Genomic DNA, 27,030 nt, shown 5'->3' with positions numbered 1-27,030 from the left:
GTAGCGTAGCGCGCGGCAACTCCATAACGAGCAAATGGTGGAGATCTTCGCAACGTTGCCAGCTCGCTCAGGCTTAACCGGCAGCGGCCGTTCATATCTCGTTCGATGCGGTGTTCCTTCCTCTGTCCAACAGTATATGCACTATCTCTCTGTGTCTTTTTATTTGCGAGCAGTAGCAGCGAGAGGGGTTGCATCTTTTGTGACATTCAATTCCCAAGTTACCCCCTCCGCCTCCCTCACTAGGGTCTAGTAAGGAGAAAGACGTAGTTCTATGTCAAAAAAAAAGAATAGAAATGAAAACAAAAAGCCCTTTCAAGACAAAAAAAATACTCTAACATCTTTGTACAATGAGAAATGTCAGCTCAGTGATACATATCATTTCAAATATTATTTTACTGTCAGGTATCATAGCTGTTGTGTTATGAGGAAATGCGAGCCACAGCAGTGGAGAGAGTACTCAACGACTCATGCATTGTTCACATACACACACACACACACGTTGTCTGAAACCGCTTGTCCCGAGCGGGGTCGTGGCGAGCCTGAGCCTAACCCGGCAACACAGGGCGCAAGGCTGTAGGGCGAGGGAACACACCCGGGACGGGACGCCAGTCCATTGCAAGGCACCCCAAGCAGGACTCAAACCCCAGAGCCACCAGAGAGCAGGACCCGGTCAAACCCACCGCGTCACCGTGCCCCCCTGATGCATTGTTCATACATACATATTTACAGTAGTTCATACATATGCATTGCGGTATCTGCACAGGCTATGCTGTATTAACCTTGAGAAGGTACTGAATTTCTCCAGTAAAATGTGCCACTACATAAACATACAAAAAAGATGCGGGGGCTGCACAGTAGTTAGTCATTGCTTACTGCCTACCTAATGAAGAACCTTACAGCAAGGTGTGATACTTACCTTAAATTATTCCAATAAAAATTGCTCTGCTGTATAAATGGGGAAGAAATGACTGCAAGCAGTTTAACACCGTCAGTTGCTTTGGAGAGAAGAGTCAGCTAAATGAATGAACATTAAACTATAAAGTTGCATTCTATTAGAACATCAGCTAAGCAATAACTATTCATTTTTGACAAATCTGCTAACTATCTGGCTGGGAGAGCCTTCTGCAGCTAACAGAGAAAACCCACTACGTCAGAGATAAGTGCGATCCCCTGCCTTAGGTCTAACCTTGAACATTATATGTATCCCCACCAATAAAGCATGGGAAGTACAGATGTCACACACACAAACCAGTGAACCACTCTCTAGTCCCACACTCTCCACCCACCACATGCTGCCTTCGTACATACACGTCACCCTCACATTACACACTCCCCCATACACTCCGTTCTCCCCATGCACTACACCTCCTGCATGCCCCCCATCACACCACACACCTAGTATGCTTCTGCATCCTGCAAGCTACACTAATAGGATTCCGGTGTCGCATAAGCCCTTCTCGATCTGTTTAATGTATGGCCCATAAGCAGGCAAAAGAAGAAGTACTGAATGGATTACATTGCCAGGCTAAGTTTTTAATCTCTATTTAAAGTTAGACTTCCATCACAAGGACAAGGCAGATTCTCATTCAGCGCCATTAAGTTATAGCATAAGGACAGGACTTTTCAATGACACAAATGATTGAAATAAAATACAACGTAGAACATTTATTCTTCCTGTTTATGATGCATCTTATCCTTCTTGTTTATGATTATTATTATTTTAAATAATTCATATGTTTGGTGATATGCATGTCGCACAAGGTGATATGTATGTGGTACTGGGTACTATGTGTTCTGTATTGGGCAATAAATGTACTGTTTTTTGCATTTTCAGAGAGTAATATGTGTGTTGTATAAAGTAATATAGGTATGCATACTGTACATCAGCGCTCAGTCGCTAGTTTCTGGCTGTCCTGTATTATATTTAAATATATTTGATTTAAGGGGGCGCAGTGGTGCAGTGGGTTGGACTGGGTCCTGCTCTCCAGTGGGTCTGGGGTTCAAGTCCTGTTTGGGGTGCCTTGTGATGAACTGGCGTCCCATCCTGGGTGTGTCCCCTCCCCCTCCAGCCTTTCACCCTGAGTTGCCGGGTTAGGCTCCGGTTCCCCACGACCCCGTATGGGAAAAGCGGTTCAGAAGGTGTGTGTGTGTGTGTGTGTGTGTGTGTGTGTGTGTGTGTGTGTGTGTGTGTGTGTGTGTGTGTGTGTGCATATTTGATTTAAATTACGCAATGTCCCTCAGCAAGAAATGCTTCATAGCAAAATATCAGGGTGCTTCACAATCTATTAGAGATGAGAAAGGGGTGAGTTATCACTTAGCTCTTCTCTAACCTTGTCAACAAATGAACTCACTTCTTGCATACTCAGTTCCCAGTTCAATTTCAGTTGAAGCGGATAGTTCCCTAGTATTCTTTCAGCAACAGCATGTGTTAGTATCCTAAACTAGATCTGATTAAAGCAAAAAAAGAAAAAAAAAAACATCTTTACGTTTAAGGTGATTTCACAAACATGGTATGAGGCCCACGAAACCTGAAAAATGGGCTTCAGGAGTAGGTCAAAATTGGTCCAGCTGCCATTCCAGACCTCATTGCATGTTGGTGCTAATATTTTTATATTGAGGGAACACTTCAAAAACACATTAATAATACCATTATTGAGTTCATTGTCTGGACCACCCAGTTGTCTTTCTCACATAGGCTGTTGCTTTTCCAATATGAGCTTGGATTACTTCCCAGGTCTGTCAGTCAGCCTTTTATTGATGTTCTCCACTGCCTTTTGGTCTATCCCGTAAACAAAAGATACCACAACATAGGCCTCACATATTTTCAAAAACATTAAACAGGTATTAATGTACAAAAGGCTATATCACTGAAAAAAGCTGCACTGAAAGTAATGCATTCCTCGTAGCTGGATCAGTTTAACGAACAGAGCACACATTACACTAACACTGAGCTTCTAAGGTTACAGCGATAACCCTACATCATGGTTATCATAGAAAATGAAAATACGACAGTGATTTCTGTGACCCAGTTGTGAATTGTTCCGTAAAAACAGCACAAGGAAATTACCTAGTACATAAATGTAAAACACATAATGAATATGGGTTGAGACCTAGTAAGCCAGACTCAAATAACCTAATTTATATGTCCAGTACTGACATAGACCCGAGTTACTTTTAATCCATGAGTTCTTAGACAGTTATCTCAGAATTCAATTTAGTTCCAGTTTTTGATTTAAGTACGAAAATCAGTATTTAAAAATGACTAGCATTTATATCTAACAGACAGTAGTGAGTAGAAGAAATTTAAGACAGTTCAGTAGCTTAATGAATGCTTAGTATGTTAATCTATACTCTATTCTGCAAATAATGGGTAAAAATTTATTCATATACACCTATATATATATACACATATATATATACACACACACATATATATATATATATATATATATATATATATATATATATATATATATATATATATACGGATATACACCAACCAGGCTTAGTGGGTTAATGAGGAGACCCAACATGATTGGTTGCTTTCTTAACCAATGCAATAGATCATAAAAATTGAAAATACTGCAGTGATTTGCATAAGCCAACTATGAGTGACTGTGAAAACAGCACAGGGAAATTACCCAACACATAATGATAAAATACATAGGCCAAATTATAATGGTTCCAAAGCTGGGCTACAACACCCAGCATGTGTTCCGTTTCCTATTGATCTAGTCTTGGTTCCATATTAGAATCTAATTAGAACTTGTGTTTGACTTTAAAATATGACTTTGTTTTTATAGCCATTCTTCCCATTCACGCAACATTGCCCGACTGTGTTACTATGCATGGGTATAAAGTTTGGTTACTGGTTAACAATGAAACTAGCCCCTCTAAGGTCAGATGTCAAATACTGTTAAGGGCTTGCAGAAAACACCCAAAAAGCAGCTTATTTCTAAGTGTGGAGGGTTTCTACTCCTACTGAAGGTAAAGGAACTTGTGGATAATGTTTACCATCCAATTAAATTTAGCCTTGCTTCTTTAATCAGAGCCTTGACCTACCAAATGATTATTCAACCCCAAGTGCGTTATTCAACTCCAACTAAGTGATTATTCAACCTACTGAGCACACAGAGTAGGGTAAATGATTCCTCCACTAACTCAAGTAATTCGATTAATTAAAATCCTTGATTCAAATTTTCTGCTTCCTGGAGAACTCATTTCATCCATCTATATGGAAAGATTAAGTTTTCTTTTTTCATTGAAAGGTGTGTACTCCCAATATCTCCGCTCCATACTCCAGTCCAGCTGGTTGTGCCAATTCAACTTTCATTGGTCTGCCAACTGCCATTGGAACTTGTATCTGTGCATGTGTGTCCACTTTTGTTGTTCTTCTAATCTCCTGGGCACTATTTTTTACAAATTCCAAGAGCCTTCCAAGAAAACATTTTATTGTTCGCTGAAACCACATGCTCCTCTAGGGCTTACATCATTCCTAACATGGACTTAAATTAAAATTTGTATTTGTGAAATTTAAGTTGTGCTACTTTCTACACTAAGTAGAACCTGGAACGATAAAATATGTAAACAATGCTGTTTTTTTCATTTTTATTTATTTTGGTTTACTTATCCATTAAGTCTTTGATTGTATGTTAGAAAATAATTTGAAATATATTTTTGGTAATTTGATTTTATGCTTTAATTTAAACTTGAAGTGCAATTAATATGGCCCTTAACTGCTAAATAGGCTTGAGTCTGTACTTTAGATTACATTTGTTTCATTGAAATATGCCACTTAAAGATGCTGATTTTCATAAAATTAAAAAAGTAATTGTTCATTTTAAGAGATTTGCCTTTTTCCCCCCCCCCTCTTCTGAATATTTTCTTTTTACTAAATCATAAGAAATGATTTCCACATTCAATTACTCGACTTGAGGATAACTGGTAGAGTACTCTTATTATAAGGAGCATATAACGGAGAGCCAGCGATCAGTAAGGAAAGCAACCGGTAACTGAGGAGAGGAAAACAAGAAACTCACAAAGAAATAGAAATATTAACCTCTCGGGGTCCAAGTACCAGTGGCTGCCCACCCCCACCCGTCCGAGACATTCTGATGTATTTTAATGGTCCTAAGGGATTTCTCTGTTTGTAACTCAAAAGTGTCGTTCATTTAGACAATGTTGGTGTCAGGAGTACATTGGCAGCACATTCGGCACGCATACATGATTATGTACTAAGTTCACATGTCATAATATGACATTTTACATTTTGTAAAGAATAAAGATCTTCATTGTTCACTTCCATCGTTCGTAATTTGTATCAGCCTTTACATGTTTCTTCAAAGTTGCCGCTAAGTACAACAAAAAGAGGGAAATAATTACTTAATAACTATTACATTCAGTGTTTCTCGTGTACTGATATCGGTGTACAATTTAACCAGACGATTTTTCTCCGTTTGAAAACATTATTATACAATTAAATTGCACCTTTACGATCACTTTGCAAGTCCCCCAGCTTTGTACAGTGGACTGAGCTGCAGTCGTAGAGAAGCCCAGTGCATTTAACTTGCCGCAATCACATTATGGACACATTACCTACATTTGTACAAAATCTATTGTAAATGAAACGGTAAAGTGCAGTCAAGTCCAAAGGAAAGCAGTTTCGTACTGGAATACGCCGTCGTTTTGTTGATTCAAACAATGTACAAGCTCGTCCTTCAACTAATTAGGTAAATGGACAGGAGCTGTCAAGAGACAATAACTATTCCCTAATAGAATTTGCCCGCAAGTGCAATTTAATTTTGTGCCTGCCCTCTCCTAAGGTCCCAGTCTCCATTTCCGCGCGTTTCTAGCGAAGACCTGGAGTGGAGAGCGGAGCTGTGCGTGCGGTACACGCCTCGGCCTCCCGCGGGCTCTTTTCAGTCGCTTACGAACGAAGACAAAGCGGGAAAGAGAAAACGAAAGCACCTGCTGCCGCGCGCCACCCCCGTCGGCAGCTCCGCGTGAGGAGCGCGCGCGCTCCCACGTCACAGAGCAGGTAGGTCTGCGCCGCGGCTGCCAGTCAGGCTGCACACCTGCGTAGGTAGGACGAGCGATCCCGCTGACCACCAGCCGTGGCCAGGCGCTTGTCACATTTCCTCCTTATACATGCGCGTCTCCTCAGTCATATTTAACATGTGTCCCGCGAGTCAGATCAAGACCAAATTAACAGCTGCATCCAGGCTTAATTACCCTGATTTCTGCCTCGGGGGCGGCACGTTTTACATTTAAAAAATGTAAAAGCATTGGCAGAGAGTAAGTGCAAAGTGAAGAAATAGGGTATGGTGAGTACACCGTACACGTGTCTGTGGTACTACTGACGTGCGCCGTAACAGCTGCTCAGGGAATATTGAATATGGTACGGAATGGAATATGACACAAATATCGGGGTGTTACACCTGTGTCACTAACCCATCGTAATATTTTGCGATTTTTTTTTTTTCTTCTTATATTACTTGTATAAAAAAAATTGTTGTGGGCTCAGCAATCTGCAGTTTTGCTTTTGGTGGTGGTGATGCGTTTTGAAAATGCACTAAACTTTTAGTGGGAAATGTAAATGTGGCAAAAAAAAAATTTTTAAAAAGAGGCGTTTTTTTTCTCATTTAATTTTTCCATTTTCATGTCCAAGAATCAAAGATTTCTCATTCATCACTATAGGTATTTTACAGCTCTAGTATTTAACATCGACAGCTATAAAGGCTCTTTTACAGATAAAAACGACGTTTCTGGACGATGCACTCTGAATCATTACCGAGAAATATGTCGGTGAGTCTTTTTAAGGGAAAATGCTTGTTTAAAAGTCATGCATAACTGTATATCAAAGCTGACATTTACTAGTCAGGTAAACCAGGCGTGAGCCTCCTCTATTTATGACGCGTCCGCTGTCCTCGCGGAGACGTTAAGGGACGCGGGGGGTCACGCTGTGTGCGAGGTGGAGCGCAGAGATAAGGTTGTGTATGTGAGGTGGAACACAGAGGCAAGGTGTGTGTGTGTGTGTGTGTGTGTGTGTGTGTGTGTGTGTGTGTGTGTGTGTGTGTGAGAGAGAGAGAGAGGTGGAGCGCAGGGTCACCTGCTGACACAGACAGAGAGACCGTGTGCGGTACAGAGAAGAGCAGGGCTGCATTTACTCGAGTGAAACTGTGCGACATAGGCTTTAAGCGGCGTATTGGGACTCAAACTGGAAATGCAAATTTGGATTTTCTTCACCCACACCCAAGTTGGTTCAAATCAGTTCATAATAACGTTTCCCTTTTCTATAAACATAAAAGAAGTTTGAGCCCTGGTTTCTACACTGCACTTTGCCGACACACTCACTGTATTTACCCCACACCTATGTACAAGGTCACTTGCAACGTTAGACGATCAACTTTACGAGGACTTACCAGGTACGCAGCAGGGTATTCCTGCCCTTTTAAGGTAAGTGCCGTGAACAAGGACGCTACATCACAACTGGTACTGGAATGGGCAACACTGACAGCAGCCCTACACACCCGAAACTCGTGCTTTCCACCAGGACACGAGCTATGAGGAACACACCTTAGGAGGGGGACGCGAACGAAAGGCACCTACTGGACTTCATTCACTGTTCACGACAAACGTGTTAATCTTACTCTCGAAGTCCAGGGAAATAACATCTAATCGGAGGTGACAAGGTCAACAGCAAAGTCAAAAAAAGTCGCCCCTTGTAATGAATGGCAGTCTCTTCGCTTGTACACATGGGTACCGCTTATTACTTTTCACAAACTGCCCTTCTCGTTGAGGCACATCAAGGACATGTGGAAAATATCGCAGCTGCACACTCAAAATTACAACGTGACATTTCACATGCAGTTATGGACACCTAGAAGTACAACTCGTTATTTTCTTTTCACTGTTACTACGTTAATCGTTTTAAATTGTTTAATTCTTAGTAGGCTTTTTAGGGTCGGAAACCAGCGGTATACAGCTGTACAGTATTTTCTACGAGATAGTGGAACAGAGTCATAGATTTTCCTTTCAACACGAATGTGTGTGTGTGTGGAGATGTTAATACTTTAAGGTCATTTAGTTCTTAGTGCATTTTAAAGCCAGATATGTATTTTTCAATCATCATAATTGAAAGATTTTAGCGGGGGGCTATGATCACAGATAATATAATGTAAATGAAGATGAATGTGTGTGCGACACCAGTGCGTCACGGTGGATACATGTGGTGTAGAGTTCGTTTTGGACGGCGGTGCCGGAGCTCAGAGTAAACCAGCTTGACGGGTTTCCTCGCCAAATCACATTACCAAAAACGAAACACTTTTTGAAACAAACAAAACTAGGCTTCAGGTCTTTATAAGGGCGTCTAAAACAGCAGAGTCCGTACATTTTTTTTTTTTTAAAAAAGAAAAAAAAAAAAAAAAGCACAAGCATAGTTTGTCTATTTTAAGAAGATTAGACATCCGACTAGGTAGGTTGAGAAAACAATATTACCACACGTGCAGGACATATTTGCAGCTTTTGCTTGGGATGCAGTGGAGATTAATATGAAAAGAAGGAGGGGGCTGGACTTCGTTTACCGGATCAATAGCAACAGTTATTAAAAAAAAAAAAAAAAAGTACATTCTTTCTGTGGAGCTGTGAGATCATTTTCATCCTTATAATAAAAATACAGGTAAGCCCATTCCTACCCGACTCCAATCACGAAGAAATTAAGGATAAATTAAAAAAGACTAAACAAAGCTGGTATAAGAATCTCAGTTCCGAACACATTTAGTAAATTTACTTATTGTTATGTTATCCGTGTTCATTTACCGTAACTCACCTATTACTTTAAATAATACATTCAAAATGCTTTCAATGATATCTGATTAATTGCGAACGTCACTAATATTTGAATCGTTTCATTGTTTTTTTAAGTGCCGGGTGAATTGAGATGTTTTGATAATTACTTGATAAATACAGTGTAGTAATGTATCGCTGGAGGGATAATCATTTGAACCAAAGGGAGGCACGATCGCGTCGTGGTGCGATGATAAAACACACACTGAACATTTACTACACCGCTGTACACAGGATTAATCACTAAAATATTGTCAGTTGCGATTTTTCCTGTCTTGGGCGATATATGTAGGCGAAAACAGGAGGAGCGAGACATTACTTTAAAAACCCATGTATATTTGAATATATACTATACATGTGAGTGTTCAACACTGGTAAAACTGAGCCAAAGTGTGTGTGGCATTTCAAAGTACATTTTGGTAACGGTACGTTTATACCTCGCGAATTGCCATATAATCCACGTTACATGTACACGTTACATGACTCGGCAAGAAATTTCTTTAGGTTACTAATATGTTTAATTGCATTTTGTTTTAAAAACATATTTCATCAATTTTGATGTGGAGTGTACTTTTTTTTTTTTTTTTTTTTTTGGTATGTATGTTCTGGCCACATATAAAATGTAGAAAAATAAATCCAGAAGCAGCTGTACACATACATGCGCGCAAAAAAAAAAAAAAGTGTATCCATTAACAAAAGAATCTCAAATAAAGAAACTCTTTCACTGAGAAAACTGTCCTCTCTATGAGCAATAAAGTGCTGAATGTGTGCCAGTCAGTGTAATGGTTATTTACCGTATGTGTGACACTGTATAACACCATAATATAAGCCTTACAATTAATTAGGATTCCGGACGTGTGGAGGCAGCTTTTACCGCGCTGTTCACCTGTTCACAGGAATTTTATTAATGAAACTATTTAACTATGGTTTATAATAATGCGGATTTTAGGCAGATATTATTCCTTATTAATATCCTAATAGATTATAATATATTAATCTATTGTGCATGACTGAAAGGGCTGTACTTAGTAATTTCTATTAAAAAAAAGTGTACTATGACACTGAGTGTGATCATTATTACCGTTACCACTGTGGATCCACACTAGGAGGTAGCAGGGAGGGCACTCACTCGGCGGCGGCGGTACGGTAACTGTGGGTCGGCCCTGGGAGGGACGGGGGAGCGCCGCGCATTCTGCGGGTTCCGCCGCGTCCTTGAGGAGAATTGGATGTGAATGCGGAGTTCATCTGGACTGAAGCGGCAAACCTCCAGAGGGACCATCCTCCGCCTCTGGACTCAAATGAACACTGACTGTCAGGGAGGGAGCGCTCGACTCGTCCCCAGCCTGAGGAGCTTGGCTGTCGGGGCCAGTAATGCATAAATGCGCTCCGCACAGCCTGCCGCCGGGCTACAGTGAATTACACACAGTGGTACGCATTCTCGCACTTTTTCTGTCAAATAGAGCATCATGTTTACGATAAACACCTACGAAAATGCGCACCTAACAGGTCACATTATTAAGCTTCGAACTGACCATGAATGAAGTCCTGCTCCTGGCTGGTGGTGGTTGTTGCTCTGCGGGGAAACACTTAAACAATTAATTTCAATTGCTACCTTAATGTACAATATCTTTAAATAATTTAAATTAATTCTATTTAACACATACAAACAGAGGTTGCGCTTGTTGGACAAACCTTTCGTGAGGAGGAGCGCCGCTCACATTTAATGCCCTCGCCTCAGGTCCCCACCGCCTCCCGCCCCTGCGCTCCACAGCCCGCCTTTACAGTGCGTTACCTGGCGCTCGCGAGCGGAACACTTCCGCCCGCCGTCAGCCAATGGCTGCTGTCCTCCGGCCTCTGGGCGGAGCCTCGGCGCCTGCTGACGTCATGACTACCCCTGCAGTGTGAATGAATCAAGCAGCCTGTTCGATCCACACCAAAACAGCGCGGCCAGAACCCGCAGAGCCTTCGACGGCTGTCCCGGATAAATAAAACTCGAGAACGGGAGAGCGGAGCCTTGACACGAGAAAAGAGGCTCGTCCTTTTTATATGCATATATATATTTTTTTTTTATTTTATTTTTACGTGAGATATAAAAGGGGACACACAGCCGCCCGCTAGTGTGCGTGTGTGTGAATTTTTACATTGTTGGATCACAATGATGCAAAGTACGGCTGTCATACCAACGGAGAGCCCGGTGAAGAGTCTACCAGACATACTCGGAGTGCCAATGCAACGTAAGGCCTTTTCTCCCTTTTTATTGATCATTTCATCCACTAATTGCAGTGCATGGACCGGGAATGCTGCAGTGTACTGGTCTAGGGCACAGAAATGTGTAATATTCCATTTAAATGGCCAGGAAATGCTCGTGAAAGATGGTGTGGCATTTGTCAGACTGCGTGTGTGTTGATGTCAACACCTTACATCAGAACGTATGATGTCCTGTGCAAGGTTGACCCCACATGAGTAAAGCACAGCTCTTTGACTTTATGAAGCACTTGTGCTTTTTTTTTTTTTTTTTTTTTTTTGACGGAACTGTCGATCGGCATCATGTTCGGTCTTGTGTCTCTTGTTACTCGCCTCGTCTCTTCATTGCGACACAAATTTTCCTTCGGTGTCTCTGTAATTATATCTGTTGACGGTGCTGAAAAGAAAGTTTTGGTCCTTGATTGTATGTAAGAGTCAACTGATGCTCCTTTGGAATCTGTGTGTGTGTGTGTGTGTGAGAGAGTGAGAGAGAGAGAGATGTCAGAGATGAGGGATCAGGGTTCATTCCACAGCGCGTGTGTGTGTGTGCGGCGTGTATGCAGTGTGTGTGTGTGTGTGTGTGTGTGTGTGTGTGTGTGTGTGTGTGTGTGTGTGCCGGAATTGGACCACATTCGCCTTTCAAACACGTATCAAGTATGTATCACATAAACCTGTGCATTTTATTACCGGCTGGGATCTAAATTTAAATTCAAGTTCTTGGTCAATAGCTCTTTCTGTTTGGTTCGAAATCATCATGAATCACGCTGAAATTGCATTTGCAAAATCAATTGCTTTAATTAACTAAAACTAAAAGCCAATAAGGCCGTTTTTTTTTCAGGAAGGGATGGAAAGAACATGGCTTTATGTGCTCCGGGAAAACTGTGTCTTCTACATTATATGTGTGTGTGTGTGTGTGTGTGTGTGTGTGTGTGTGTGTGTATATCTTATATATGTACGTAGGCTTTTTTTTTTTTTTTTTTTTTTTAAATTTTCTCCATATTTGATGTCTGCAGAATTATCAACATCACAGTAAAAAATTACCTATTATCTTCGCATCTGCTCTTTATCTCCAGCATGTTAATCTCTACTAGGCCCATATAATCTGATGGCACAATCAGAGTGCATCTTCAATGGGATGAATTCCTGACCTAATTATTCATATCTAAGCTACTGGAATGTGGACATGCGGTTCATTTATTACATATCACATTTTCTTCTATAGATTAAAACTAATGGATGCGGGGGGGGGGGGGGGGGGCTGTGCTAAATTCCCATTAATATTAGGTATAAAATCGAAAAATGTAGATTTGATAACATTCCTCCTGCAGTATATATTTACTAATTTTATAGTCAGAAAAGTAACTAAAAACCTGAATGCTCAATCCATTTAATCTACATTGAAAAAATATTAATAATAATAATATTATTACATTTTAAACAAAACGGGCTAAAGTATTTTCAAATATTTTGTAGTGCAACATTGTTTTAAATAATCTGTACATATGGTGTTACAATAATTCAGTCCGGCCGTCATATATTTCAAGACTTTTATTAACTCTGTCCTGCTTTGACCCAGCATTAATAATCTACAAATGTGCCGCACATTATATTCACTTGTCCATGTATTAACATTATGTTTTTTTTTGCCTTTTCCTAAATATTGTGCGATTTAATTCTAGATCCGAAATCACACTTTTCCATCTTTGCTGTTAATTTGGATTAATAAACTGTACAGATGATCATCTACAGCTAGTCACTACAATTTGTATTTAAAGGTGTACATCTGTTAACATTTATGTAAATAATGGGGGGAAAAAATCGTGCATTTCTTCAAAATGTCCCATGTCAAAGATGAAGTGCATTTATCAGGCTTATATTTGAAACTGGCGGCAGTACAGTATTGCAGAAATACAACGTGACTGTCCCCACTTCGAACTGCGCTCCTACTACAGGAGCTACTCTTGGTCGAGGTACTTTACTCTGTACTGATGCAGTAAAAAATACCCATCTGTTGAGGGGGGAAAAAAAAAACGCTGTAAAATAGAATACCTTTCATTGTAAACTGCTGCTTGGGACAGAAGGTCATATTTTAAAAGATGATGATGATGATGATAATAATAATAAGCGATGAATTCAGATGGTTTAGGAGGTGAGGTAGCAGGGTCCTGTCAGAAAGGAAACGAAGAGAGAATAATGAATGACAGCAGCACTCGGCGTTCTGATGAGGGAAGCGAAGAGCGACAATTGGGAATATTGTAATGCATTTAGGGGCCCGCGAGCCAAGGGGAAGTGCTCCAGTCCAGGTGCCTTTGCCAAGTGCGCGGCCCCGCGATGGAGCGGCCCGCAGCGCTGTCCCGTGAGCAGTCCGACCCGGCGGCCCCTGCGGCCCGGCGCGCTCCCCTCGCGCCGCCCTCGCGCCGCCCTCGCGCTCCCCGCTCGCGCCGCTCTTCGCCCCGTGCGGAGCCGCCTATTAAATGGGTTCACCGAAATCATCAGGAACATGTACGCTGACACGGAGCTTTATTTATAGCCTCGCTTCTTTTAATTAATGCCACGGAAAGTGTGGCAGCACTTATTGTGAAAACGCGGTGCCAAAGTGGTGTAAAAAGGAGGCTTCACCTCACCGCCGGCACTGAAAGCTTTTCCAGCAGCCGCGTTAAGCCTTTTCCCAAATCGACACAATTCATGAAACACCTCCGACTATTGACAGATAATATTGTTACTGAAACTGATACGCAGCATGTCGTTTGTGGTTTGCTGGGGCGATACTTGTTCCGGAGCCGTGAATAAAACTAAGCGCATTACTCTTCTTCTGTGGACAGCCTTACAGACATTACCGTGTCTTCTCTTGTTTCAATTGATTTTTTTTTTTTTTTTTAATGATTAATCCTAGGCGGAGAGCATAGATTAATAAGAGCCGTTATGGAGCGCCTACCCACGCTGTGCGCGTGTGCGGTGATTTAAAGGCCTTACGGACCCGTGTCTGTGGGAAGAAGTCTGTTCGCTGACGCTGTGTTCACACCCGTGGGCGACGGCGCACTTTACTGCCCCACGATCGCCGTGAACTTGTGCTAAATACGGACAGCCGCGTCGTGCCGTCAAACGGTGACACCCCGTCAAGTCCCAGATTCGGACCGAGGAGTCTGACAGTGAGGGTCACGTGTTGAACCGCTCGCGGTTGTTTGATGTAAAGGAAAAGCGGAATGTCGCGATTTGTCGGGATGTGACGCGATTCGCGGCTGAAGGACGAAAGGTCGCCCCCCCCCCCCCCCCCTTTTTTATAAACACCCGAATTAAAATCACTTGTCTTGCAAAACATTGGAAGCGATTTCAGTTCATTTTGTGCGCACCTGACTGGTTCACCTCTTCTCAGCTCAGTCTCTCCCTCTCAGGAAAGAACTCCAACACTATACAGTGTATATTTCTGAAGAGGATACAATATTTAAAAGAAAGGTTAAATTATAAGGCTAGTGAGTGTCTCATTGTCACCACAATGATTGTTACACTAGTCTGTGAAATAATATTATTACTGCAAAATGAGACTAAGGTAACAAATTAAAGTGCTGCTGATTTAGGAAGCATATTGTAAATAAAATATATTGATGATTCCTCGAAATTTAATTCAAGAAAGATTCATACCGTGGCATATTATCAAAATGATGATAAATGATGAGTGAAACATGAATGCATTTACCTTATTCTGGTCGGTAATATTTCTCAATTCTGCCCCTAAAAATATGATGATGTATGTATTTCAATTAGTGTTCAGAAGACAGACAAATAGTGTAGAATAAACTCTGTTCATTACCTCCAAATTAGATAAAGTCTAATATATTTTCCGTGTAAAAAAACAGAGATTCGCCCAGTTTCATTCATTTGAGAGCGTTTTCCGCAGTCGCATGATTAAAAGACGTTTTATGCCATTAAGGCGTTAGAAATAAACAAACTAAACAGTAAAACACGATTAAGTGACTGACTGACTTTATTCCTTCTCTGTGAAGTCGTACCAAAAATCGATCCATATAAAAAACATGTCGATGATATTTCTATGTAATAATTATATTTAAAATATTCATCCAATAACTATTCAGAACTGCACATATATAATACGCATAAAACTGAACGAAATCACTGTACAGTTTAACTGCAAACTATAAAGCGATTTTAAAGCTGTAATGTATCCTCTTTAACCCCTTGATATTTTTCCTTAAATTTAATTTTATTTTGGTGATAAACTTTATTTCTAACTATTTGTTTATAGTCTCCCGTCTATTAATTAAATCGTCCCCGTTAGTAAAATTAATTACCCCTTTATTATGTCCCGTTATTGTTTTCCTTCCTCCAGTGCTCCTCATTGTAATGAGAGCATCTTGTGTGTATAATCGAGTTATTTGTCCCTCTTATATTCATAAGCGTCGTCTGTGGGGTTTTTCTCACCCGCTCCTTCTCCCTGTGAATGTTCCTCCCTTCAGTGGATCTTCTCTTTCCATCGAGCTCCTTCCTCCACAGCAAACACCAGTGACGTCACCATTCCAAAGCAAATAAAGTAATATCATAAGTAACAGTAGTGTATGTGATGTGATGCTTCGAGATGAGAAGTAGGATTATTGTCAAGATCATCCCTGTCCGGCAGAAATCTGTGAAAAGCTGCAGCTCTGCTGTGCGACCGGCGCGTCGGAATGTGGGCAGAGGGTCCTCTCCTGCTTAGAGCCCGTGCCGTGGAACCTGAAGGCTGCGAGTTCGAAACCCAGCCCGCTGTAGAAGCGATACAGTGAAGAACGGCCTGCTGCGAGGTTCCTTCGACAGTGTTGCGCTCGAAGTGCCGATGTGTCATCGGAAGGTAACGGGGCCCTTGTGTTCTCTCTGCTCCAACAGAAGTCCCCCAGTGCGCGGGCTGCAGTCAGCACATCCTGGACAAGTTCATCCTGAAGGTGCTCGACCGCCACTGGCACTCCAAGTGCCTCAAGTGCGCCGACTGCCAGGCACCCTTGGCCGACAAGTGCTTCTCCAGGGCTGGAAACGTCTACTGCAAAGACGACTTCTTCAAGTGAGAACCTGCCTGTACTTTTTTTTTTTTTTTTATCCTCTTTTCTTTCATCACGTTGCAACTGCCTACTCACCGGCCTGGTTGCGGTGCTGTTCTTGCATAAATGTTACGGTCACATTTTGGAGGCCTCCTGTTAGGTAAGGAATGAAAAAGCTCTCCTAGCATAACAAGGCATGGAACGGCCAAACGCCAAAACTCGCAGTCCCTTTATCTTCCCCCTTTTCTTTTTTCTTCCTTCATAAAAGTACTTGCACCTTACTGCAGATGGAACGAGGACATATATGACCATGGCCCATGAAGTATCTCCGTAAGCTAGAAAACCACCATTTTTTTCCAAGACTCTTGTACAGAATGAAATAGTGGCAACGGTGCTCAAGGTACAAACGGCAGAAGCTGTATGTGAATGAGTTACATTTACGTTTATTCATTTAGCAAACACTTTTCTCCAAAGCGACGTACATCTCAGGGAAAATACAACGTGTGAAATTATGCTGATCTCGTAACATGGAGACCTACATAAACAAAGATGAGCAAAAAAGAAAAAGTAGGCATTAAGACAGGAAATATTCATCATACTAAAAATTTATTTAATTTTAATGAATGTGTGGAAGTTTTCAACATGTTGCGCTTATGAACAATTAATGCTCTTTAAAAAGAGTACGGAGCGCGGGCTGAGTCGTCGCTCATTCCACCACATCTGAGTGGTTACTGAGGTTAGATATTTACAAGTATAGAAATTCAGCGCATTCACAGACATGTGACAGAACCAAAAAAAAGGGCACTGACCAAATATAAGGTCCATCTAGGGTTGTTTGGCACAGGGATCAAGTCATGCAGCACCACCTTCCGAACGATGGAGTTGGAGCGGCTTGAACAGCAAATAACAGAGCGGCTAAGAACTAGATTCATCTCCAAGTACATGAGCGGCTGCTGAATCGATAAGTATGTAAATTGGTTTTGGTAAAGAACAAACTGATTACACAGGGGGAAACTATAAAAATGAAATAATTTAAGTGAATCCCTGGGACAAAAAGTGATACAAATAAATAGATCGCAGTACAAACACATAGATCGGGAATGTGACGGGTGGCTGTTTGGGTTGCTGGAAATTAGGTTACATGCAGGTTACTTGCGACTGTTTAATTCTATATCACAAGATCAGACGTTCAGTCCGAATTATATCTAGGGAAATAATTGGTTGTACTGCTGCGCTGAGTATGTGGAACACCTGTTTAATGCAGAGTGGGGATTTTTACAGTACCGAACTGTTAATCTGAGGTCTTGGGGGGGGAGGTTGACCGAAACACCTGTCCTTGATCCCTGACCTGTCCTGTTTAACGTACACCTGCATCTGTAGCTTTGTCTGAGTGTCCCACAGCAACACGGTGTCATGTTGACATTGCCACACAGCCTCCGATTCACTCCTTTCAGCAGCACAGACCTTAAAGTAGCACTGCTGTAAGATGCTTGTTTTCATATTTTGCGGAGATGGAAGTGTCTGAATTATGGACTGTAGGGTTTCGATGCCTTCGCTTTTAGCGTGCAGTTCTTCGACGGTGACCGTGTTGACGTGCGAGGGTAAGGACATCTGTCGCGACAGCGTTCGGAGCAGCAAGTCCCGAGGACAAGGCTGCAACCTTTGCGAGTTTGTTGGGGGATACAAGTGACCCTCACTAAGGTGCACATTCGTAGTCCTACTGGCTGCTCCTGCTCTTGCAGTGGGAGGCCATGGCGTTCATGGGCAGCCCCAGACGGGCACAGCAAATGTCAACTTTGCATTTCTGGCCCCTTTTCTTCTTTCTCTTTCCTTCCTCTTCCCCCCTTTTTTTTACGATTTAATTTCCGAGGCATTAAAGAAGAAAATTAGGTTTGACTTTTATCCAAAACAGGATCAGTACTTGCTTTTACCAAATCACGTTTGAGGGGTTTTAATGTCAAAGGCTTCAATGGGCCCTAAAAAGCTCAGGAGTCAGGGAGTGGAAGGTAACTTTGTTAGTTGGCCCAGGGGACAGTGGGGGGGAGGGGGGCTTTTAATGTTAAAATTGCCACCACGTGCGGGAGGGTCTTCTGGTGGACAGAGAGAAGAAGCGGATAACTTGGGCAGGGTAGCGTTTCCCAGCAGGACCGGAGAAGCTTCACCTTGGCTGGGAGGAGGGCTTTATTTCTCTCTTTATTCTGGCTGATTTATAGTCTTCCGCACATTTACTATGTCTACTGCTCTGGCGCTCTGGGCCCCGCTACCTTGATTCAGGGCTGTGAATCAACAAAGAGTCAAGCTTGCTGCGAGGAGTTGCTCTCCACATTTGCAACGTAACACTTATGCAATGATAATAGGCTTCGGTTTTAAGAGGCGGCACGAAAGCAGCCGTTTATTGCCGTTTATTCCAAGTTACTGTCCACCGTGTTTCAAAACCAGCGTTAACTTGATGGAACGAACAGACGGGGCCATTGTGTCTAATGTCAAGTGTCCCGCTCATGAGTGTTTTCGTGTGTGTGTGTGTGTGCTCGTAGGCGCTTCGGGACGAAGTGCGCGTCGTGTCAACAGGGGATCCCCCCAACGCAGGTGGTTCGAAAAGCACAGGACTTTGTGTACCACCTGCACTGCTTTGCCTGTGTCATGTGCAGCCGCCAGCTGGCCACCGGGGATGAGTTCTACCTCATGGAGGATGGCAGGCTGGTCTGCAAGGTGGACTACGAGACTGCCAAGCAGAACGGTACCCGCTCCCTCCGTGTTCTTCCTGATCATTGCAGAACCCCTTATCTCAGCGTATATCACGTACCGCAGTAAAACACCCTCAATACACCTGCCTAACATAGGGCACGGACAAAAAGTTGTACCTGTGGAAATCTGGTACAATATTGAAAGTGAAGTAAGTAATATTTGAAAGGATTGTTTTTCAGTACGGTCAATAGTTTGGCATGTATTTTATCCTCTTATTTAATGCTGAATACAGCTGTCTGGGAAATAGCAAATTTGCTCAAAAATATAATACAAAATTTTCAATGAATTTGCACTACCATTAGTGTTATGGGTTGCGCAATCAGTGACAATCAGTAGGCAGACGGCGCATCTTGCGGCCATAAGTGATTGTTGCTAGAATGAATTATTCCATTTAAGCTTCACGAGGAGTGTAATGCAGCGTACGGCAGTAACGCACAAATGAGCAGGTGTTGAGTGTTGCCTGCGTCATGTCCGCAGACCAGGCAGTTATCATTTTGGTGTTTCCCTGCTGAGCTGTGGTGATAATCGTGGCCTGGGCATGGCACGGCGGCTCCGTTAATGATTTCTGGTTCTGCAGATAGAAAGGCACCCCATCCCTGTTGTATACAATAACAGAGACACTAGGAGATGATGTGAGGCAGAGGGTAGTGAAGAAACGAAATCATAGTAAAAATACCTCAGGGTCTCCACATCCTGGTTATTAAATCTTCGGTTGACGTGACCTTTTATGTATCTGATGCTGAAAGCCCTGGCTTCGTGTTTATGGAGATTTCCATGCGATGCTCATTGATTATGCTAAGTGATGTAATGCACATTTATGGAGGGGCCTCAATAACTCCCCATTCCCTACATCCCTCTGGGAGATTTATGTGCCCTACAGCCTGAGTTGTACTGATGGAGCATCTCAAAGGGGTCAAACCCTTTATCTCCTTCCAGCAGCCCTGTCAGATGGTTGTGGCAGTATCTCTCTCATATTTTCCTTGAAACTTAAAAGATTTTCTATTGTAAAACATATTTTGTGAATTCTTAAGAAACGTCCTCCAGATGTATGACCTGTCCCCAATTGTGTTGTACAGAAGTGAAACCCATCTATTATCAAGTGGTCCCTCCCACACTTGTCATTTACCAAGGCTACATATTGATGGTTTTGCGTTTGGTTTTTACAATTTCACTTTTTATGAGATCTTCTCCACTCTTTTGAAGATGACTCAGAAACAGGAGCCAAGCGACCGCGGACCACCATTACTGCCAAGCAGTTGGAGACTCTGAAGAGCGCTTACAAGAACTCTCCGAAACCAGCTCGACATGTCCGAGAACAGCTCTCCTCAGAGACGGGCTTGGACATGAGGGTGGTTCAGGTATGTCCTCCACGCAGATCTTTGCTGGCAGGACAAAGGCCCATCCTCTTATTACGGTATTGACCTTTAATTTAGTTGACGCCTTTGTCCAAGGTGACTTACAATAGTAGGTTTGTACATTTAGCTACTAACAATGATTTACTTATCCATTTAAAAGTACTTAGAGCTTTGTGAGAGATCCATGTTATCCACTCTCTCACACACACACTAAGGATAATTTTGATTCTGCAATATGCCTGAGGTACACATCCATGAACTGTGAGAGGAAACCAGAGCAGCCAGGAGAAACTCGTGCAAACCTAGGGAGAACATGCCAACTCCACACAAACTAAGCTGGATTCAAACCCAAAGCCAAACCTAGAGCACAAGAGCTGTGAGGCACCAGTACTATCCAATGTCTCACAGTGCTGTTTGAAAGTATGTGAACTACTTAGGCCCCTTAGTTTTACCACAAAACGATTATTGAATGAGAGGCAGCCTTTCTCACCTGACATAAAGGGTGCGTAATAATCAATTCCATATGCTGGTTTAGACGAAATCTTGAGTGTAGTGGAAAAATGCAAGTAGTGTAGGTGCGAAAATAAGTGAGCCCCAAGGTGCTTTTTTAGAACCAAGTGGATAAGCTGAATCAGCTGTGTGAATCATAATCATTTATTAATTTAGTTGATGCTTTTCTCCAAAGCAACTTGCAGTGTTGAGGTTACAATTACTTACCCATTTATACATGTGAGTAATTTCACTGGAGCAATTTAGGGTAAGTACCTCGCTCAAGGGTACTACAGCTGGCAGTGAGGTTCAAACCTGCAACCTTTGAGTACAAAGGTAGCAGCTTCAACCACTACTCTACCAGCTGCCCTTTATTCATCTGCCCACTTTATTTTAAGATTTAAAGTTTAGCTCTTATAAGTTTATTTTAATATTTGATACAAGAATAATGACCAGCCCTATAGGGTTCACAAACTTTCAAGAAGCACTGTAAATACCTGTGTTACATGTACAAGTGAATAGTATTCCACAGCACAAGACTGGAATTTTATTTATGGCAGCTTGGTTTTATCAAAAGAGGCTTGTGCCGCTTACAAAACACTGTCCACTTATAAAGATCAATATTTACTGAAGCAACTTAGTTTAAGTACTCAAGAGTACAATAAGCAAGAACCCTTCTGGGACTTGAAACAGCATCTTACTTTAGCCTGTGTCCTTAAACACTGTGTGGTATGGATAGAGGTTTCAATGTGTAATATAACCAAAATTGCACATTGAAGAACCGTTAACCTATGTGCTTGGCAGGAAAGAAAGTCCACGCTTTAATTTATTTGATGCCCAGAGACTTTGCTTGCCTCCACACGTTCAGGTGTGGTTCCAGAACCGGCGTGCCAAGGAGAAGCGGTTGAAAAAGGATGCGGGCCGACACCGCTGGGGCCAGTTCTACAAGAATGTGAAGCGCAACCGCGGAGGTGCCAAGGCAGACCGGGAGAGCTCGGCAGAGGATGGGGGTCTGAGCGACAGCGAACTCAGCTTCAGAGGTCAGAGTCTACATGAGGTTCGGCTTCGGCTGGTTCGCTCACTTTCGTCGTAGCGCCCCTCCTCTCGCGTCACTGTACAGAGTGGCTGGCCACGTCTGAGCAAACTTGCCATGGCTAAGGTATTTCTTCCGTTCACGGGCACGTTTTGGGGGCTTGTAAAGTTTTCCCCAAGCCTCTCTTTAAGAGAAGCCATTTTTTACGAGAAACAAAAAGGCAGCCACACAAACTCTATAAAGTAGGCGAGGCTTTTAGTCAATTAGCAGGAAAGTGCTCTGGGGCGCTGTTGTTGCTGGAACAGCACTTGAGGGACTGAGAGGAAGCGCTTTGTGCCTCCTGTGGGGGGCCGCCGCGTGCGTCTGCTTGTAAATCACAGCGGCTCCCTCAGCCACTCGCCAAACCCTGGGCGACATCTGCAGGAAGTAATTCGTTGGCTACAGTTAACAGTATTTTCATCATTCATGCCTTCCCTTCTATCACTGTTGAAATGTTTAAAGCCATTTAAACAGTAACAAAATCAGTTGTATGTCCAGATTGCTGTCATATTCTGTCACTGATGCAATGGTCCTCCTCCCACTGTGCAGAAGACCAGATCCTGTCAGACCTGAGCCATAACAACGCCCTGTATGGGAGCGTGGGTGACGTAGGGAATGGAAACCTGCTGAATGGAGGCTTCCCCCTGGACAGCACCGGACAGCCGTACCATGAGCTGCGGGCTGGCAGCCCCTATGGTCTCCCCCAGTCGCCCTCCTCCATTGCCTCCCTGCCCGGCCACACCCCACTGCTGGGCAGCCTGGCCTTTCCTATGGACAGCCTGGCGGCACAAGGGCCTCAGGGCAGTGCGGGCCAGGCCATGCGCACCATGCAGGGAGGGCCCACCTCCGACCTCTCCACAGAGAGCAGCACGGGCTACCCAGACTTCCCTACCAGCCCTGCATCCTGGCTGGACGAGATGGACCACTCGCAGTTTTGAAGGCCAAGGCCTAGTAGCCATTTCGTATACACAGCAGACAGAGGGAAGATGGGGGGGAAAAAAAAAAAAAAAAAAAGAAACTGAAGCAAGCTTTTTACATTTCTATCTTCCAGATCTGATATTTTGGTTTTCTAGTAAGGGTCAAGGAGGAGCAGGGTATGGAGACTATTACTCAGCTGTGCCACTTCGTGAAAGGAGATACAAAAACCCACCACTCCACCCATGACCCCAGACAACAGTCAAACTGGAATTGCTAGGGACTAGGAGATGAACATAGAGCAGGCTGGCCGAGACTACCTGAGGTCCATTATGACACAGAACCATGTCAATGTGGACCCTATTTCAAATCATTTTGATTAATTTTATTTATTACATTCTGTCTTTTGCCATTTTTACATTTAAACATTCCCGTAGGGGTTACAGTGAAGATTCGGGGTAGTTTCTAAATGAAGGGCGAGTGAAAACATGCAATGAATACTGACTTAAAACAATTTTCTGCATGCTTCTGATGGTAGGAATACTATAGTTTGAGCCTTTCCACCAGCAACGCACTTTACACTATTTTGCACAGCTACAGAAAGTGACACAAGAGGAATGAGTGTGCAATGCAAACTACAGAAGTTACGTTTCATTCCAAGACTTTAAAGTTTGACGAAAAAACATGGTGCCCACGAGTCAGGCTCTCCAATCTTGAACTGATCAATGAATCCCACAAAAGCCTGAAACATCTTGTGTAGTCTGCTTGTCCATGAATTTCCTATGCAGATAAGTCTTGCATTCGGACAGGGGTTAAACCTTCGTGGGCCTTAGTGGGGTGCCGAGATGGAGCCTAATTCTGGGAGAAGATTGTGGTTGACCTGCCAAAGCCATTCTCTACTGAAATGTACTCTTTGTATTGTTCTATAAGTAACTTCTTGCACTGTGTTCTGGTGAACATCAACTTTATTCTGTTTGTTCTGAAGGCTGCCTAAATTCCCAGGGTCCCTTCCATCACTGAATATTCAGAGAGATAATTGGACAGTATGGAATGTCACTCAATGTGTAAAGATGGCCTCAAACAAAAGCCACCGTGAAGGGTTTAGTGGCCTTCAAAGCCTAAAACCAACTGTACCGTCTCAGCACATTTCCAAAATGGAAAATACAATGTTGAGATGATTGAGGCTGGGTGGAGGAAGTCTCATGTCTACCTTTTTTATTCAACCTCAATATGAAGATTGAACACATGGTGTCTTGAATTTCGAAACACTCAGCAGTGGTGAAATGTGGCCCTATCTATGAGGGGGCTCATACTAACGTGACTGTTCTGACAGCTGAAATAAACTAAAAAACACCCATCAAGTATTTCATCCAGTGTTGTAGAGTTATCGGAATGTGATCATCGCAGCAGATGTCTTTATGTATTTATGAGACATTCCAGAAAACATCTTGAATGTGGCCAGACCGAGCAAAATCAGCAGTCAACGAGTGTAAAGAAAAATAAAGAGCTTAATGTTCGTTGCAATACTTCATTATATCACTCCATATTCGCAATGCACCTCCAGCAATATTCATAAAAAGGAACAAAAGCAAAACAGCATTAGAATCTGGCAATACTGCGGCAGCTGACATAATGAATGTGCTGTTATTTTGACATTTTTAATGGTTTAGACAGTAAATATCCTGCCCTGCAAGCTTCTTCTTAGCATAATAAGCATCGTTTTTCCTGAATAGTCTTTTCTTCTTCCCTTCATCAAATCCTCTTCCATACCTTCTAAATGTGTGTACATAAAAGTACATCCATAGGAATGGAAAGAGCCGTGAGATGTACTAAATTATTTGAAGAGCTCAAAAACATGTCAACATTTCTAACAGTGTCAGTCACGGATTGACAGATGATAGACTATTGTTGGAATTACCTGATATGATACAGTAAGTCAAGTTTAAAAAAAAAAAAACTATATATAATCATACTAAATTATATATTTAAAATCATTTTCTGTTCGAACTACTGTTGCCTCTGAACATGGAGTTTTAACTGTTGTATATTTTGTACAGTTTCAAAAGGTGTTGAGCGTCTCGTTCCGTAAGCGCTATTTATTGCCATGTGTCTTTGAGAAAGAATTTAAAAAGAAAGCACTGAATCTATTCGCATATGCCTTCTGTGGGACGGCATGACCTGTGTACAGCAAAAACTATATGAGGTAAAATAAAGTCAAATTGTCTTTGGTTTACTGAAACTGCCTTTCTGATTGTTGCTTGTTTTTTGTGGGGGGGTGATCTATGTCTTGGGACACGGTGGTGCAGTGGGTTGGCCTGGGTCCTGCTCTCTGGTGGGTCTGGGGTTCGAGCCCTACTTGGGGGGCCTTGCGACAGACTGGTGTCCCGTCCTGGGTGTGTCCCCTCTCCCTCCAGCCTTACGCCCTGTCCTGCCAAGTTAGGTTCCGGCTTCCCATAACCCTGTAGAGGACAAGCGGTTTCAGATGGTGTGTGTGTGTGTGTGTGATCTATGTCTCCCTCAGACCTTTCTGTGTGGTCCTTAATATTTCCAAAAAACCCAGCAGGTTTCTACCACGTTGCTAAACAGGGACACGCTACAGAAGACGGCACCAGAGCGTAGCCCGGATCAATCGGATATTTTCTTAATGCGGCCGTTGCCATTAAATTGCGAAGTGCTGAAACGCGGATAAATATATACTGCACGAAACCGAACGGGAACAAGTGAAGTATGCCCACTCAAACCATGCTGAGTAGACAAAAGGCTTCATGCCTATTTATGGTCTAATCCTGAGCAAATTCAATCAGTGGGCGAACATTAGCGACAAAGGAAGACTCGGGAATAAAATGAGACCATTCATATTGTCCTATTTGTAGACGGACTCATTAAATTCCACATTTATGTGACAAAGCATGTCTGGAATGAAGCCTAAATGAAAACTACCTTAAATTCTGTCTTCCCAGAGACGGGACAGAAAAAAAGATGCTGAGAATTTTTTCAGTCAATTTGCGGTCCTTGTTTTGCCTTTGGTAAACGATTAGAGGATAGTCATCAGATGCGCACTTTTGCGAAATAATACTTCAAAACAAGGCGATTCTTTCCTGCCCATTGATTAACCAAGCCATGGCCACAAATGGATAGCCATTAATAGTGCAGCGTAACAAAGACAAATAGCGACAAAGACAGTTAGGATAATTTACACGCCACTTACAGCACTACTATACAAATAAATCTGAGGAATTCCTGCACTGTTGCTTTTGCAAAGATGACAAACACAAGCAAAAATGGCCATTTTCATCGATCTGAGGCTTTTATTACAAACTTCCGGGGGCCAAGGGTTCTGCATTCAGTGTGCTTGCGAGACTATAAATTAATATACAGAACAAGAGTTAAATGTCATATTTCTTTGTGAAGTTGGAAACTTTTACTCCGCAGATGATGCATGTATGACATGCTGATGGGAAATTCAAGCAATCAGAGCAGACGATGGCATCTGTCTTGGCCCTCAGCAGCAACGTTAAGGGAGCAGCGTGACATTAACGATCAGTCACCTGAACGTAAAACCTCGGAGAATGCCACCGGTTGCCGGGTAATAATTTGTTTGAATTCGAGCTTTGTGTGGAATCTATGGTAACGCTTGAAAGAGCTGCCAGAAATATGCATTCTCTGCACACAAAAATGCACAGCGACAGATTGCAAACTTGAGCGAAATGCCTAATGGTGATATTAGAGGTATACGCCGTACAGCAGGGATTTTGCTTGTGCCTGAATTACAAGCAATGCCATGTGGGGGACAAAAGGATCACATTAAGCGTCGCCCAATACAGTGCTTTCATCCTTTGAGGGAGACAGCAAGCGAGAGCGAGAGAGAAGAGTGCCCATTCTCATCCCGTTTACAAACCTTGGCCATCTGTCTCTAATGGTGTTAGGGAACCAGAGAGAGAGGCAACTTGTAAAAATGCATAAACGTTAAGTAAAGAAGGCTGAGCAATATGGGACATGATTTGAGGGGAGGCAGTGTCAGAAGTGAAAAGCTCAGGGAAAATTGAGGCTCATAATGGAAACATAATGGGCTTAGTGTCACAGTTGTACAGACATGCAGAGGGAGCGTGCCTTCACTGACGGTAGCCCCACCCCCGTCACCCCCACCACCTCTCCCAACTGGGATTTAAGGCATTCCTCAAAAAGCGAGGCAAACTGTGCCGTGAAATATAACAGCACGGTTCCTCCTAGGCTGCAGGCCACGTGCAGGGAACGTGCAAGGAGGAAAAGACTGGCTGGTGTTTCTGTAATGTTAAGTGACTCGACAACAGACCAAAAAGCTGCTGATAGGTCTTTTTTCATA

At 42.7% G+C, this 27,030-nt stretch overlaps 1 protein-coding gene across 2 annotated transcripts; it reads left to right on the top strand.

Moving 5' to 3' along the window:
• Positions 1 to 10,999: 10,999 nt before the first annotated feature.
• On the top strand, positions 11,000 to 22,711 carry lhx4 (LIM homeobox 4). 2 transcript variants are annotated; one of them, XM_018726747.2, is made up of 6 exons: positions 11,000 to 11,078; positions 15,964 to 16,135; positions 18,647 to 18,849; positions 20,061 to 20,215; positions 21,570 to 21,741; positions 22,323 to 22,711. In XM_018726747.2, exons 1-6 carry the CDS (start codon positions 11,000 to 11,002, stop codon positions 22,709 to 22,711), a joined length of 1,170 nt encoding a protein of 389 aa, XP_018582263.2. The 2 variants fall into 2 exon arrangements, with proteins under 2 accessions (XP_018582263.2, XP_029110879.1); XM_029255046.1 differs by having other exon boundaries at positions 11,003 to 11,009.
• The last annotated feature ends 4,319 nt before the right edge of the window (positions 22,712 to 27,030 follow it).

This window comes from Scleropages formosus, chromosome 9 (genome assembly GCF_900964775.1).
Source record: "Scleropages formosus chromosome 9, fSclFor1.1, whole genome shotgun sequence".
In the NCBI taxonomy this organism is placed as follows: Eukaryota; Metazoa; Chordata; class Actinopteri; order Osteoglossiformes; family Osteoglossidae; genus Scleropages; species Scleropages formosus.
This window is presented reverse-complemented; position numbering and strand designations above follow the sequence as displayed.

Bases quoted from the DNA above. Each gene is read 5' to 3' on its own strand.
- lhx4 (XM_018726747.2), top strand. From the start codon at position 11,000: ATGATGCAAAGTACGGCTGTCATACCAACGGAGAGCCCGGTGAAGAGT. The intron at 11,079-15,963 runs GTAAGGCCTTTT...CTGCTCCAACAG, and splicing joins ACTCGGAGTGCCAATGCAAC to AAGTCCCCCAGTGCGCGGGC. The intron at 18,850-20,060 runs GTACCCGCTCCC...ACTCTTTTGAAG, and splicing joins CGAGACTGCCAAGCAGAACG to ATGACTCAGAAACAGGAGCC.